This window comes from Mastigoproctus giganteus, chromosome 6, assembly GCF_048544385.1.
Source record: "Mastigoproctus giganteus isolate SK-2022 chromosome 6, ASM4854438v1, whole genome shotgun sequence".
Lineage (NCBI taxonomy): Eukaryota > Metazoa > Arthropoda > Arachnida > Uropygi > Thelyphonidae > Mastigoproctus > Mastigoproctus giganteus.
In genome coordinates this window covers 5,128,613-5,144,263 of record NC_143580.1, presented here as the reverse complement: position 1 = coordinate 5,144,263, position 15,651 = coordinate 5,128,613, and the positions used below count along the sequence as shown (strand labels likewise).

General features: G+C 36.5%; 1 protein-coding gene and 1 non-coding gene across 2 annotated transcripts; one reads left to right on the top strand and one right to left on the bottom strand.

The window, feature by feature from the left end:
- The first annotated feature begins 1,573 nt into the window (after positions 1-1,573).
- Positions 1,574-15,209, top strand: LOC150083836 (protein obstructor-E-like). The gene is made up of 5 exons (XM_090375806.1): positions 1,574-1,719; positions 2,994-3,191; positions 6,178-6,378; positions 9,653-9,857; positions 13,358-15,209. Exons 1-5 carry the CDS (start codon positions 1,593-1,595, stop codon positions 13,464-13,466), a joined length of 840 nt encoding a protein of 279 aa, XP_090231932.1. The 5' UTR covers positions 1,574-1,592; the 3' UTR covers positions 13,467-15,209.
- Positions 11,046-11,164, bottom strand: LOC150083837 (5S ribosomal RNA). Its single transcript, XR_016547128.1, has one exon. It is a non-coding gene; the product is annotated as a 5S ribosomal RNA (ribosomal RNA).
- Positions 15,210-15,651: the final 442 nt, after the last annotated feature.

The window sequence follows — 15,651 nt, the reverse complement described above, 5'->3', positions numbered from 1 at the left end:
AAAGCTGATGACTTTAGGAGTGAGGGGACCTTCTTGGTTATCAGGACGCAGGTATATTTTTTTTAAAATACCGATAAACCCATCTCAGATCCACTGTGCTCTTACCAGGTCTGGAAAATTATTAGAGCGCTTAAAGCAATCATAAGACTACCACCAACTGTAATCTAATAATCTATAATCTATCTATCTAAAATCTATAATAATATCATCCTTCTGATGGGCAATATAGCTTTAAACATAGTGTGTCCCATCAAAGATGCTTTCTTGCTTAAGTTGCATGTCCCCCTCACAGTAATTCTATAATTTACTTAGAAATTACTTCTTACATCACATTAGCAATTAAATATGATAACAACTCTATGATCACAACGAGATACAAATCCTCTCCTTAACGTTAAAAGCTATGAATAACAGACGAGACTTATATAAGATCTTCTTGAAATCGGGTAACTCTTAGTTGATGAATTATTGGAAATCCTGACGATGTTTCTATCTAAAAGCAGGAAGAACTCGGTGACATCTATTCTTGTGACAGATTGTTTTGAATCCCACGGCGAGAACTTTAGCGCCGAAACCTGTGTAGGATTATCTAATTGTCCAACCAGTTTAGCAACTGTGGATCCTCTCGCCCCACTTTATTCGCATTCTCCGAAATACCAGCCAGCGGACGTCAACAGGATGAACGTGCTTCTATGTAAGCGGGCTTCTGAAGGTTGCACTAACGACGGAATGTTCCGAGCAGAAACGAAGCCAAACCAGTTATTCAAGAGGTCAGAGGTGATCACTGCCGTGACCTTAAGGATGAAAAGACACTACGCCAAGTTAATGAGCAAATCGTGACGGAGACAACCTGTTTTTCGAAAAGGAGGTCATGAACTGGAAGACGTCTGTGATTAGAGATTACGGGGATGGAGATGGAACAAAAAAATTAGTTGGTTGTTCCATTTGTGCTTAACGACCTTTGACCAGTCACTTTGCTTACACCGTAAATTCAAGTCAATGATCTTTGACAACGAGTGACATTCATTAACGAAACATGAAGTCCTTAACACAGGTCCGTTATGAAGAATATGCGTAACCTTTGAACTTATCAATATTGGTGTGGAAACAACAGTAACGTCACTTGCTGATCAGTCGTTTGCATTGTCAGAGAGTTCCTGCCATTGAAAAATGCCAAATTATTTGCCATTTGAAGAAGAGAAACATAATAAAAAGAGTCATTTATGATTCGCTCAGCAGTTGGACCTATATCATCAAGTTGAGTTGGGGACTAAACTCCCTTATTTCAATCTCTTTTCATAAATAAATCTATTTTTAGACATGCATCACCAAAAAGTGGGGCTGTGTTTTAGCCCTATCTAACGTAAGGGATGTAACGAGCATGAAGAGAAATATGCCAATAGAAGAACAAAAAACCAATTGTCCTTCGCTAGCCATTTCTTCGTTCTATTTAAAAAAGAACATTACGCGCATAAAACAAAAATTAACATACTCACCTCAGTGGAGTAAACAAGTCCTAGAAAATCCCTCCAGTAGCTGGCCAATGACGCATGCGCACTAAGCGACAGGCGTTTGAACACAAAACCTTTTCGATGAGAACGCCAATTCTTCCAGTCATTCCTGGCGCGAATATCCCAGTAACGGAAGATCTCTCAGCCAGCATTGCCATGGTGATGATTCTACTCATAACGCTCCTCATTTCTCTAGGGTTCGAAACTGGTGAGTACACAGCCAATAATTCATTCGTATGCGCAGTAAAACCTCTCATAAATATAATACATTTCTTAAATAAAACTTTCATATTATCATTGGCTTTGGAACTTCTCCAAATTTAACTGACTTCTTCCATGTTTGTAGATACTACATAAGACGCGATATAAAGATAACATCGTGGTATCAAGTTTGTTTTGCAGCGTATAAAGCCCATTTTATAATGTTTATGGGTGTTCAAGATAAGTTGTGGTAACCTCATTTCTTCTGTGGCTGCAACTGTAGGGACGATTTCAGGATACTCCTAAGTGCAGGATACTCCTTTCTCTATTCTTCCAAAATGGAGAGAAAGCCCAATAACCATAATGATAGCTGCTACTTTTGGTATAAGTTTTAAAGGTCTCCGGATCGAAAAGCTGTAGTGAATCCCAGAATACAATCCTCTATTGCTCGTATCACGCAATGAAGACCTGTCAATTCTCAATCTACCTTCCAGAGAAGCGTCTTTATAATTTGATGATGGATGAGAAGATAATTGGGATTACACTAATTATCCTGTTCAACTCATTGGGACTTGGCTATAACCAAATCCAATGCCGATATATCGTTTAAGAGTGGAATCCACTGAATCCCAACTACAAGGCTTTTTCTACCTACAGAAAAAGACGTTACTTATGCACTATTTTAGAGTATTGCACAATCACTGCATTTTTGCTTTGATTTGATTGGACTTTAGGAGATATTAGTTGAAATAAAAACTTGAAAGGTGTTTGCTTCCCAATGAGAATTGCGAAGCCAATAATTTTCAAACTTGTAGATTAATTCAGTTATAGATTTCAGTAATTCTAAATTAATTCAGAATAGATTTCTGAATTAATTCAGTTATTCAGTTAATTCAGTAATTCTAAATATCTGTATTCACGAGAATTTCATTTCTTATCCTTCGCAGGTGGCAACTGGATATAATTACGGTCTTCCTTAGGTTCGAACTCAAATACGCGAAGAATTTCTTGGATATATTTCACAACGTGGCTGAGTCAGTTGCTCTCAGGCGACTGTAGCGTAGTTTTTCTCCCCGCATTTAGCATAATGCTAATGCTAAATGCTAAAACTCGGGTTTTTCATCCAGAGAACAAGATTATTTCATTTTTGATGTAGCATTTCTTGTTACATATTTATCTTTGATTTATATTTGCTCTTTGTAACAGAAACGATAGAAATTATCTGTATTGATTTTCTTTATTTATTAATTGCAACTCTTTTCTTTCGCTCCTTTGAAACAGCTTTCGGGGAGTTCACATGCCCTTCAAGTTCTGGATACTACCCTGATGAAAAGCAGTGCGACAAATACTACGAATGTCGAGATAACGTGGCTTCGGTTAGAATGTGTGCGGATGGGATGGTATTCGCCATTTCTTCACCCCTCTACCAACGTTGCGACTACCCTTTCAACATCAACTGTGGATCCAGAACAGAACTACGTAAGTATTTTCGATAAATATGAGATGAACTAAGTGACGTTTTCTTTTAAAAATAATTTTTACTTGCCCAAGCGCGAGTTTTTAATAAGTCATCTCTTTGGGGCATGTATGAGCAGTTACAGCACAAGAGGAGACCACCCACTAAAAAGAATCCTTTACAGTGACCTCCGAAATATTCCAAACAGTAAGGAAACAAAACTCGCTATGGTAATCATAGGCAAAGCATCCTTCGCAGATCAACTGCACACCACAATATGCATACCATTGACTGACGAGTAATAATTCAAGGTGCACTAAAAGAACTGATTCGGCCTAAACTAGGACAGTCCAGTCATGCTGCTGCAGGCAAATGTCTCGAGGTCTAAAGAAACAGCACCAAAACAACTTAAATTTGCATAAATACGTGTATTACACAGACAGAAATGTTTCATTTATGAGAGGAAACCGCATTTTAGGGCAAACAACCCTCCTCTTCACCTGAGGCAACTCAAATTCAACTTGGGATGAGATGAAAAAGGTGTCTGCTCGTGGTCTAACACTCCTCAATAAGAGGTTTAATAAAAATCACTTAAAAATACAAATTATTACTGAATATACATTAACACGTTGGATCCTTCATACCGGACAAGTCACAGGAAGATATTTTCCTTATGTCACGTTTATATTTGAAAAAACAACAGAAAAAATGGTTTTTAATTTCGCAGCTTTCTGACTAACAGGACACGGGTCCTCAAATGAAAAACTATACCTACTGGGTCTCCATAATACCGATTTCAGTGTCTGTGGCCTTTTGTTCTCGGATCTGAAACTATTTGTTGCAAACAGAAATATTTATGTCTTTCAGGAACTGTGTGCTTATGAGGTACTTGGAAGGAGACGTCAATAGGAATTGTACCTTATTCAACCGTTTGACCACTGACTATGTCACTGAACTGATTGGCGACTAGCTTTATTTACATCATGATTGTGGTACGGTTTTATCTTTCAGCCTTATGTCTCGAGGTATAAAAAAATAATACCAAGGCAACCAAAATTTGTGGTTGTTAGTGTAGCATAAATACGTGGAATTCAACTGACATAAATATTTAGAAGAAACCGCATTTTAGGATGAGTCTTGGGCAAAAGATCTTCTTTCTTTATTTATTTTTCTTCTTCTTTTTTGACGAAGTATCTTCTTAGCAAGATCTTAGGAACACCTTCGTCTGGATTTTTTTCTCATCAAAGGCTTGACCTCCTGGCTCCAGAAATCTTTTGGATTGACTTTAAATATAGATATCTTGCAATTTGTTGTACATGCGTTTGTGGACTTTTGGAATATCATTTTTGATCTTCTAAGGTATATTATGCTTGGAGTCATTGTAAAGCAATGAAGACAATGTGTACTGTACACTGAAAGGACAGAATTCATGGGATATCTGGTTCCTGGGCAAAGCGATGCTGTCACCCCTCTCGCTAGCGGACGAACCCACCGCTTTGCAGATATATAGGTACACTGCATTCAAGTTTATCCATACTGATATCGATGTCAGTATGGATAAACGTAGTGAGTTAACCGACTTTGAAAGAGGGATGACAGTGGGTGCCCGACGCATGGGTTACTCTATAGAGGAGGTGGTACAGAAATTACACTATCTCCGTTTGACAGTATCTGGAGTGTATCGAGAATAAGCCATTTATGGAATAACATCACATCGTGGACAGCGCTGTGGGCGGAGAAAGGTGGTGGATAAATATGGTCGTCTCTCTCGCATTTTTTCAGCCAACTGGAGACGGACAGTGACACAAATCACTGCCGACTTCAACGAGGGAGGTGCGAGAAACGTGTCCACCAAGACCATCAGGCGATCATTAGCCGCAACAGGTTATGGGCGCCGCTGACCCACCAGGGTCCCATTGCTAACACTACGACATAGGACTGTACGCAACTGGGCGAAAGAACATCGGCACTGGACCTTGGACCATTGGAGACAGGTCTCGTCTCCTGGTCCGATGATTCGTGTTTCCAGTTATTTCAAGAGGGTGGGATGGTGCGTATCTGATGGAAACCGCACGAAGATATGCACTCATCATGTCAACAAGGAACTGTTCAGGCAGGTGGGCGGTCGGTAATAGTCTGGGACGTGTTCAACTGCCACACACTGGGACTTTTGGTACGTCTACAAACATCTCTGAACGGTCGAGGTTGCGTGTCCATCCTTGCAGACCATCTGAATCCCTTCACGGTCATCGTGCACCCACAATGCAATGGACTCTTCCAGCAGGATAATGCGCCTCCCCACAGAGCCGTAGTGACTAGAACATGGTTCAAAGAGTGTTCCACAGATTTTACCACCATGGAATGGCCTCCCGTTCACCGTTCATGAACCCTGTGTCGCATCTTTGGGGCGCTTTTGAAAGATCTGTTCGAGCATTGGATCCTCCAACCAGGTTGTGATGAAATTATGAACAGGGAGTGCAGCAAGCACGGATGGAAATACCCGTGGAACGCTTTCGTGAACTAGTGGACTCAATGCCTCGCCGTGTGATTGCCCTTATCCGGGCGAAAGGTGAATTTCCTGGTATTCAGGGCGCTCGTTGTTCTAGATACGGTATTGTTTCTGCGCCCTTAGGTTAGGTTTCCTCTTATGGGTGCAGAGTTATTGTATTCTACTTTCTTCTTCGGAAGACTGACAGGGACTTCTGAAAAGGAACCCATATACAGACATGGAGGTACGCTTCTAGGAGGCGTACCTCCATGTGTTACATGGGTTTTCAGAAGTGGCTATCCAGGTGATCGCCATTCTGGACAGCGAAACCCAACAAAACCACATAAAACGTCACTCCATAAATATAACCCACTCTTCTAGCCAATTTACAGAGTCTTGTGAAAAGTAAATTATTTTATGTTTTATTTCAAACATTTTGTAATTATAAAATAATAAAAATAAATCAATATGAATTGATTTACTAATGATATTAAAAAGATATATACTTCGATATCTTTTAGAGCAACCCCACACCACTCCTCACTGTCCCCGGAGATTCGGAATTTTCCCCCACGAAGATTCTAATAAGTGTACTCACTTCTGGCAGTGCGTCGATGGTGTTGGGAATGCCATGCGCTGTCCCAAAGGGCTCTCGTTCAATCCAAAATCTGGAACTTGCGAGTGGGATCACATGGTTCAAGGATGTGCGGAGAAAAGAGAAAGTAAGTAGAAGACATGCCCATAAGAGGTGCTGTCATCATCTCTATAATTTCTCATTCAGTTGAGATTAATTAAGGCAACATGTAATTTACAAGCCAATGGTTTTCAAATTAAAGCCAACTCTCAATCATCCAATGGTGGATTAACGATGCAAGCTTAAAAACGAATTATCATTCCTACAAGGATTAAGTGAATTTAATTATAAATTGTTCTTTGGATAGAGGGTTTATCGCTTGTGCAACGTCCTTTCTTCTTAGAGCAGAGGACTGGTTTTGAAAATAAATAAATAAAAATATTTCTGTTTATGCTCAGGGACAGCCACATAAAGGTTAATCGATGTCTTATGAAACAGGGCTGTGACTGTGTCAGCGAGATTTTTCTCTGGAAGGTCTCTGAGAATTATGAAAGGTCATCATGGATTTTGATTTTACATGGTTTCTATGGCGCATGAGCGACTTAGGCTATGATGCGCCAAGTCCGACCCGTCATGGAACACATGTAACTTGTAGGCAGCTCTTCCAGATGTCAATGGATTGTAAATAAATAGTCCACACCGCCACCAAACTACATATTTTTTCAACACTTTGGATAATTGAGATTTGATCAAAAATGTTTAAAAACAATTATTTATTTATTTATTAAAAAATATTCCAATATATTCCGAAATATTTAATTAAAATTTAAAATATTTAATCAATAGTACTGATAAATAATTCATTTAACCATATGTTTACAATTTTAACTACAGGTAGTTCTCGACTTTACGAGTTAATTCGTTCCTAGCGCGCGCTCGTAAAACGAAAACTCGTTAAGCGGGAATTTATTTCCCATAGACATAAGGTTAAAAATAGGGGTTACATTCTCAACAATGAAATTAGTTTGCTAATTAGTTTAAACAATGATTGATTTAGCGAAAGAAATGAAAACGTAACCTGTAAAATCAAGCAAATTATAATAATGGAGAAATTATAGAGAAATTATTAGAAATGTTAAAGAATGTTTAATCATCATCGACTAAATGCACACTCGTTGATCATTCATTATTGGCTCGCCACTGGTTGGTTTGTTGCACAAAATAATTTTCTCTTTTAATTATAAATTTCACGATTGCATGCATAAGCATGTTTTTTAATGGCACACAAATTGCAACTAACACGATTCGCATGGAGTAACAAGTTTACGAAGCTTATAAAAAAAGGAATGAAGTGAAGATTCTGAAAATTTATTTGTTTTTTTATACGATTGAAGTTTTCAGTAAAGGGGATCATGAAACGAGAACTGATTAATATCGTAAAGGGGGGTACACTGTATTGTATAGCTACGCACCGGGGAATGTGGTATTTATGAATGTTTAACATTCTTTTTTTGCAATTAATTCATATTTTCGATTTTGTTGATACTTGGGGGGGGGGAACTCGTCAACCCGGGAACTCGTAAAGCGAGAACTGCCTGTATCTTAACAATAATTCACTGGTTTACAGTTTATCTGGGGTTTGAGTGAAAGTATGTGGCAGTTATTTATGCATGTTTACTGATTACTAAACCGAAGTCCGTTTGTTTCTATCACGTAAAGATTTTTCACAATTCATTGACAAAATATTACCTAGGTATTATACGCAAATGTGTACATAACTAGAGTTTCTGCAATGGTTTACAAGTTTTATACCCCTATATTCGAATCAGTATCAAATATTTGCCTCAAATACAACAGATTGTGCATGTTTAACCCGTAACTACATTTTGCAAAATGTATTAAAGTTATTATGCAAAAATACATTTTGCATAATAACTTTAACAAATTGCACAATGACGCAATTTGTTAAAGTATTGAATAAGGGTGGCAACAGCTTTAAGGACCTTTGCAGTAAATTTCCTGGTTTATCTGACGCAAAACTTAAGGAGTATCTTCATTGGTCCCCAAATTAGAAAATTGGTTTTAGACGGTCAGTTTGAAACTACTATGAATGACATTGAAAGGGAAGCCTGGATTGCTTTTAAAAGTGTAATGGAAAACTTTCTACGAAATCATAAATCACAGGATTATGAGAAAATTGTTCAAAATATGCTCCAAAAGCTTCGCAATTTAGGTTGCAATATCAGCATCAAAATTCACTTTCCTTGATTTTTTCCCCGAAAATCTTGCACAGATGAGCGAAGAACAAGGGGAGAGATTCCATCAGGACGTAAAGGAAATGGAGCAGAGGTACCAGGGAAGGTGGAATACAAGCACGATGGCCGACTACTGCTGGTTTTTAAAAAGAGAGAAACCTGGCACTGTACATAAAAGAAAAACGTTCTTTTCAGACAAAGAGACGAAGGTCTGATTAATGAAAGTTTCAGAATTTTGATTACTACTTGTTAGTATTTACGTATTTCTTGATATATGAAAATGTAATCCTATCAATTTGTCATTACTAAATACAATAAAGTTACATACTTTCGTAAAAAACAATACTTTTTTATATCTTAAATTGTGATGTATCTGGATGTGATAGAAAAAAATCTAAGTCATATTTGAAATCACAGCAACATATTTCGGCAGTAGAACCTATTAAAATTCAAACCCCAGTGAATAAGCTTAAATTTGTAAACTAGTGTAATTATTAAATATTTAACATTTTTAATCATTATAAAATTAAATTAATATTTTTTTGTAAATTAATTGTAAATTTAATGTACTGTTTAATAAGGATGAAATTATTTTAATAATTCGACTCATTAAAGATTAACATTTAATAAGCTTTCTTGTATAACAAAGTAGGGTCGGAAAGCAAGCGATTGCCTGGGTCTCAGGCTCCGACTAAAACAATATAACACAGGAAACTCCTATTATTTTATGATAAAAAATAAACATGTTCATTGATGGAATAAATAAAGATAATTTATTTATTTATATTTTGTTTAATTAATGGGCCATCCTTGTTCTTGCCTCTGGCACCTGAACATTAAATCGGGTTTTGAAAATCAATATACAATCTTTTATTCGAAGGAGTAATTAGGTTTCAAAGGGGATCCTAATATTTTTGAGGGAAAGAGGGGAATAAACACAACAAAAAGAAAAGAGATAATGGTAAAACGCGATTATTGGGGGAAGTCATTAACTGCGGGACCGTTAAAAGCGGGAACTTTAAATGCTGCGAAATCAAAAAAAAAAAAAAAAAGTATTAGCCGAGATTGTAGAGAATTAGTAGGTAGACAGGCAGATGAGAAGGAGGTGGGAATGGAAACAATTTAGTGTTTACAAAATCGAAGTGGGTTACGTTTTGTCGCTTCCAGTTGTAAATGGGTTCCAATGTCCGGAGAAGACACCTGAAACTCTCGAGCCTTACGGCATAGCTCCACGATATCCTCATCCACAGGACTGCAACCAGTACTTCGTTTGTTTGTTCAGCAGGATCCCGGCCCTGATGAAGTGCCCAAAGTACTCCGTCTACAACAGCGCCACCAAGCAGTGCGATAAACCGGAGAGGGTCCCTGAATGGTAAGTAATCTTCCTTTAATAATTGATTTTCACAATATGAAAAATACATAAGATGAACATTGCTAAGATGATCACTGTCGTGATAAAAGTGTTATTATTAATGTTAGGGAAAAAATTATAAAACTTAAATTATTTCAACCGGGGATTAACCTTAGCTTAAATTCTTCTCAAGCGAGCGCCTTGTTATTAAATTGGCATCATGCTTCTTATGCCATCCTTGTAGGGATGTGGCAATAGGAAAGTAGGGAGAGTCGATCTCTCCCTACTCCTCCTACTCAAAATTTTTGCTAGATAATAAAATTAAAGAGACGCAGAAATTAACTCCAAATCCCTAGCAGTTGGACCCTCTCTATCATAGAATCCATGTTATCCAAGGAAATTCGGATGGATCATTTTCAGTAATCCCCCTGAGTGTCCAATGTGCTGTTGATTCGTTCAAGAAAATTTTGGTACCCTTTCACTGCAGAATCAATCTTTAAAAAAGATTGTACATGTCTACTGTATTCGCTGGACCTTCGTCCCATCGAAAATTGAATACATCCTGAAAGAAATCGATATAGACATCTTGTGCGCAGTTGTGGAGAATTGCCTCTTCGTTTAAAAAAAACCCTACAGATTACGGGCTCCCTCCATATTTTAGCTTTCTCCTGTTCTTACATTGTTGCCAGGTGGATACCTGTTGTCCTAATTTTTCTTTATGTAAATTAGGACAAAAGTATCCACCTGACAACAACTTAAGAGTAAGAAAGCTAAACTATAATATAATGTACAAAGCACATTGTCCCAATATCAGCCTATATGCAAAGGAGACGGGTGTTTCTCGAAAAGCAGCAGGGAACTGTTGTCATGAAGCCGCCCTCTAGCATTCCAAAGCCAACACAAATTTTGTTGACTTAGGAACGCTACAATATCATTTATTTTTGTACTGTTAATCTGCCTACATCAGCATTTCGTCAATACGCGATATATTTCACCCATCCTCAAGTCTGGTTGGTAGGGGAGCTGTGAATAAATCAACTATTTTCCAAACAAATTATTGGACACAATTAATCCCTACTTTGAAAGAGTACATGAATTTGTCTGACTTCAATTTGTGCAGATAATTTGAAATTTGTTAATTTTATAAATTAAATCGACTTCTTGAACAATATGGAGAAGAAGAAAACAAATTGTGGAGGGAAAAGAAGAGGCCAGCAGCACCCGGTGTTCCCAGGTGGTCACCCTCCCAAGTACTAACCAGGCCCAACGCTGCTTAACTTCGGTGATCAGACGAGAACCGGTGTATTCAACGTAGTATGGCCGCTGGCTGATTTAAATCAATACCTGCATTTCTTATATACTTTGTTATATCTTTATCTCTGTTTATATTTTTTAAAATAAATGTTTGTTATTATAAGATAAATAATATTTTCGATGTAATTTATGAATCTTCATAAATAATTGAGAAGTTTTATGGCTACTTTAACTGTTGAAATTTTCTTTCCTTACGTGTGACGTCATAGCTGTAAAAAGCTAATGTGGCCAAGTAAAATGTTTACTGCAGAATGGAAAACTCACTTCGTAATACTCACAATATTTAACATTTTTGTTGTAATAAAATAGTTCCATAAGGTAATAAAGTTGGACTTAGGATGTACGATATTTAAATTATTATAATCAGGTGCGGCCATCTAGTGTCAGGTAAGTTCCAGAAAGAACAAATTTCAAATATAAAATTATTTTTTTCTCGTATATTTGTAACAATTCGATTTTACATTTTGTAATGGAAACATTATAGATCAGTAACGTATTAGGAAAACAGTAAAATATGGCGTTCAAATCATAGAAAATTTTATAAGGAAATTTCTATAAGAATACAGTAATTTAAGGGTCAAAATCCAACAGGTTGGGAAGGGCAAAATTCCACACTGGTAGCTTTTACAAGAGTGAACACGTGAAGTGGCAATTATATTATATTAACAAAATGCTTATATTATTGTATAAGCATATACAAAATTATATAATTATAAGTATATAAAATTATATTATTTAATTATAAATAATTTCTTGCAATAAAGACCTTTATTTTTTCTTCGACGAAGGGGAGGAGGGCTTTGTTGTCGTTGTTGTTGTTATTAGTCATATGGTGCAAGGAAGCCTGGGGTTTATGCTACACCAGCTAAAAAAAATTTCCGAGATACTCTGAGAGAGAGAGAGAGACCCATGCTCACTAGACATACCACAGGGGCTCATATCTTGTGAGTATGGGCTTGGCACACCCAGAGTTCTGAAGCGGATATCATCCATTCTCTCTCTTGGTGATTCCTTTCTACTTCTGACTCCTGCTCTCTCTCTCCCCCTCTCTCTCTCTCTCTCTCTCTCTCTCTCTCTCTCAAGGTAACTGGAGATTTTTTTTTTTTTTTGGCTGGTGCAGCATAAGCCTCAGGCATCCTTGCACCATATGGCGATTAATAACAATAACAATAACAACAATAAGATGTGAGCCCCTGGGTTTTTTTTTTTTTTTTTTTGTTAGTGTTGACGCATCCGCTTCTGTGGCCATATTGCACCTCCCAAGGTTTTTGTACTTTCTACTCAGATCCAAGCCCGAGGCGGGATTCGAACCCGCGATCTGTGGGTTGCCAGGCAGGCCCTTTACCCACCTGGCTAGCCCGCTCGGCCCTGGGGTTGTAATAGGGCTTTTAGGAGCATCAGTGACTAAGGCCATATTGCTCCCGAGTAAATTGCGTGTGTCCCAAGGCCGAGTTTCTGTTTGCTGGAGGAAAAACCCGAGTTTCCGGGAGAAAAACCATGCTATCCTCGCCTGAGACAGCTTAACTCAGCTACGTTGTGAAAAAGGCCATAAAAATTCCTCCTATCATTGACGACAGGACTCTTTTCCACCAGATATGGTGGAACTAAGGTCTTTTCCACTAGATGTGGGGAGGATGGTGATCCTACCAACTGGGCTACACACGAGAACAGTAAGGGGGATTGATTACTCACACTATTCCTGATAGGACTGCCACTGTGACAACACAAGAATGTTCGAGATTTCGTGGAAAGAATTTTCACTCTGATTTCCGCTAAATGCTAAATACTCCTGCCATTACATGAACATCAGGTGATTTGGGTTTGGTAAATACCTCTTGATTAGAATTGTAGTTTTTAATCCTTTGCAAGAGACTAGTCATTCGATATTCGAAAAGACCTGAAACGTAATACAATGAAAGATGCTTTGCATGCTTAGAGTGAAAAACCACAAATGATTGCGGCTTTAATGTCTTTAATATGCTCTAAAGCCAAAAATTTTTACTATTATTACGTTATTAACTTGTATTTATATTTCTTAAGTACATTACTGTATTATTTTACTCTGCATAACTTGTTTCTCTGTTCTCTTGATTCTAAAAATGTTACTATTATTTCATTATTAGCTTCTATTTTTTTTGGATTCCCAATACTTTATTTCAGATAATCCCATAATCTTTATTCATAAATATAACTTTATACTTCTGCAGTGCCGATTACTACAAGAAATCTTCAGTGTCGCAACCACCAGTTCCAAAACCAGCGTCTGAAAATGTCCTGTCTAAAGAAGAAGATCAAAGCAATGTTGTGAACACGTGACCTCATTTAGAAGAACAAATTATTTCAAACACTGTGCAACATAACTATCACATCACACGTTCCAAAATATTAATTGTAATTTCGAGAGCAAAGGGAACTCATCCTGTGTGGTTTGTTCAATAGAAATCTTCATGGAGTGCAGATGAACTAAACGGATATTTGAAAGTGAGATGTTACATTTATAATTCAGAATCATAGTCTAATCCTCTTTAATCCCAGATGTACTTCCTATACTTGGTTTTATTTGTAAGTAATATTCCAATGAATGAAAGCAGAATATATATTTTTAAACAAATTGCTAAAAATTATACAGGACCTTTCAATCGGGTTCTTTATATGATTAAAAGTATTTTTTATGATCTCAAACATGGAAAGGGTTTTTCAGACCTAAATAATCTAGAACCACGAAGGATTTAGGATTAGGCAGTGGGTTGTTTTATAGCATCAGTTTAAATTACACCTACTTAATGTTTTGTATTAATTTGTATATAGTGAGTTATTTTAATCTGATCAGAATCGAAGACAGATCAAGCCATGTTTTGGAGATGGCGATTTCGAATCTTTCTAGGAAAACGTGGAAGATCCTATCTTAGGAAGAGTAGCAGTATGTCAAAGTTGTTCTTTTTAGAGATGTTAGGAATGATCATGTGGGGAAGAGATTACTCCAGTTACCTTTCCCCCGGACACTGCATTTTATCATAATGAAAATTGTATTGTTCCAATCCACTGTTACCGGACCTTATTGCTGATATTATGTACGATATGAAATGAAAACTATGAAATTAGTTAGTCTTAAAAGTGTTAATAATAATATTTTACACTACCATTAACTTTTTTCGAATAGTGTAAAAGAAAATTGATATTCAGCAAGTTTGAAATCCAAAAAGAAACTTTCATCTTGAGTTAGACATAATTTAGATGTAAAATATTCCTTTTTGTCATCAGACCATTTCAATTCATAAGAATTGTTATTTTAAAACTAAACCAGGATATTTACAGTTGCCAGTGTATTATTATTTATGTTTTTAAATTTTATGATGTTTAAATTTTTTGTTTTATAATTATTTTGTAAGTAATTGTATGTATTTATATAATATTTTATACATAGTATTATGTATGTATATAATATTTTAAAAATATTTATGAAAGACCTCGCTAAATATAATTATTTAAAAACAATGTTTAAGTTCAGCCAATATGTTGAGGTTAAATTCTGTTTAACATTATTTTGTGATTGTCCCTGATTTTATAATATACAATTTATAATTTATATATAATAAAAATACTATTCTTGATTTTATAATAAAAATTATGCTAGTACTAGTACTTTAAAGTATGAAATTGGAATACTTATGCCATTTATAAATAGTGCCAATAGTTATTGCCATTTATAAACAGTAAGATCCAGTTCAAGAGGTTAAAATTATCAGGATCTTTGCATTCGTTTCTGTGTTTGATTTGGTATTTATTAGTAAGTACATTGGCTTTTTTTGGGTCTACCTACACTATTTACAGAAAATGTGAACTCACACATTGGAAATTCATTGAGACAAAAAGAAAAAGATACCAGTAATTCTCAAAGATGGTTTTTGGATTAAGGTGGAGTGCCAATATTTCTCGCTTTAGGTTTGAATTATAAAAATGTAATTTGTGAATCTTGTAGTGTGGCCATGGGTGCATTCAGTGACTACTTCGTGTTTGTCGTACGAAAGTGGAATAAATATTTGCTGTTCTTGGTTATAATTTATTGCATATCTCAGTGTTTTCTACCATCGAACATATAGTACATAAAGAACACAAACATATGAGGTGTGATCAAAAATTGATTGACGTGACTCGTAAGTAATACCAATTTCGTGAGGCAACTTCACGAATAGTTACACGTCAATCACCCCTGATGATATCACGGCCACGAGTAAAGGAATCATTGGATTTTGAAATTAAACAGAGGTTAGGGAGAAGATCATCTTTAGGGACAGGTGAAGCCCTGCTTTAAACATTGTGAACCACTGAAAAGTCTTTGTATTAAACACAGCATGAGCAAAAGATGTTTTTAACTCTCGTGTACTAATGTTATTAGCGGAGTCCCCAGGGTTCGACGTTGGACCAATTGTTGTTTTCTATATTTATCAATGATATTGATGAAAGTATTTTAATGTCCAAGCTGACAGATGATACAAAGATT

Coding starts and splice junctions, on each gene's coding strand:
- LOC150083836 (XM_090375806.1), top strand. CDS start 1,593: ATGAGAACGCCAATTCTTCCAGTCATTCCTGGCGCGAATATCCCAGTA. Junction 6,379..9,652: donor ATGTGCGGAGAAAAGAGAAA/GTAAGTAGAAGA, acceptor TGTCGCTTCCAG/TTGTAAATGGGTTCCAATGT. Junction 9,858..13,357: donor CCGGAGAGGGTCCCTGAATG/GTAAGTAATCTT, acceptor ATACTTCTGCAG/TGCCGATTACTACAAGAAAT.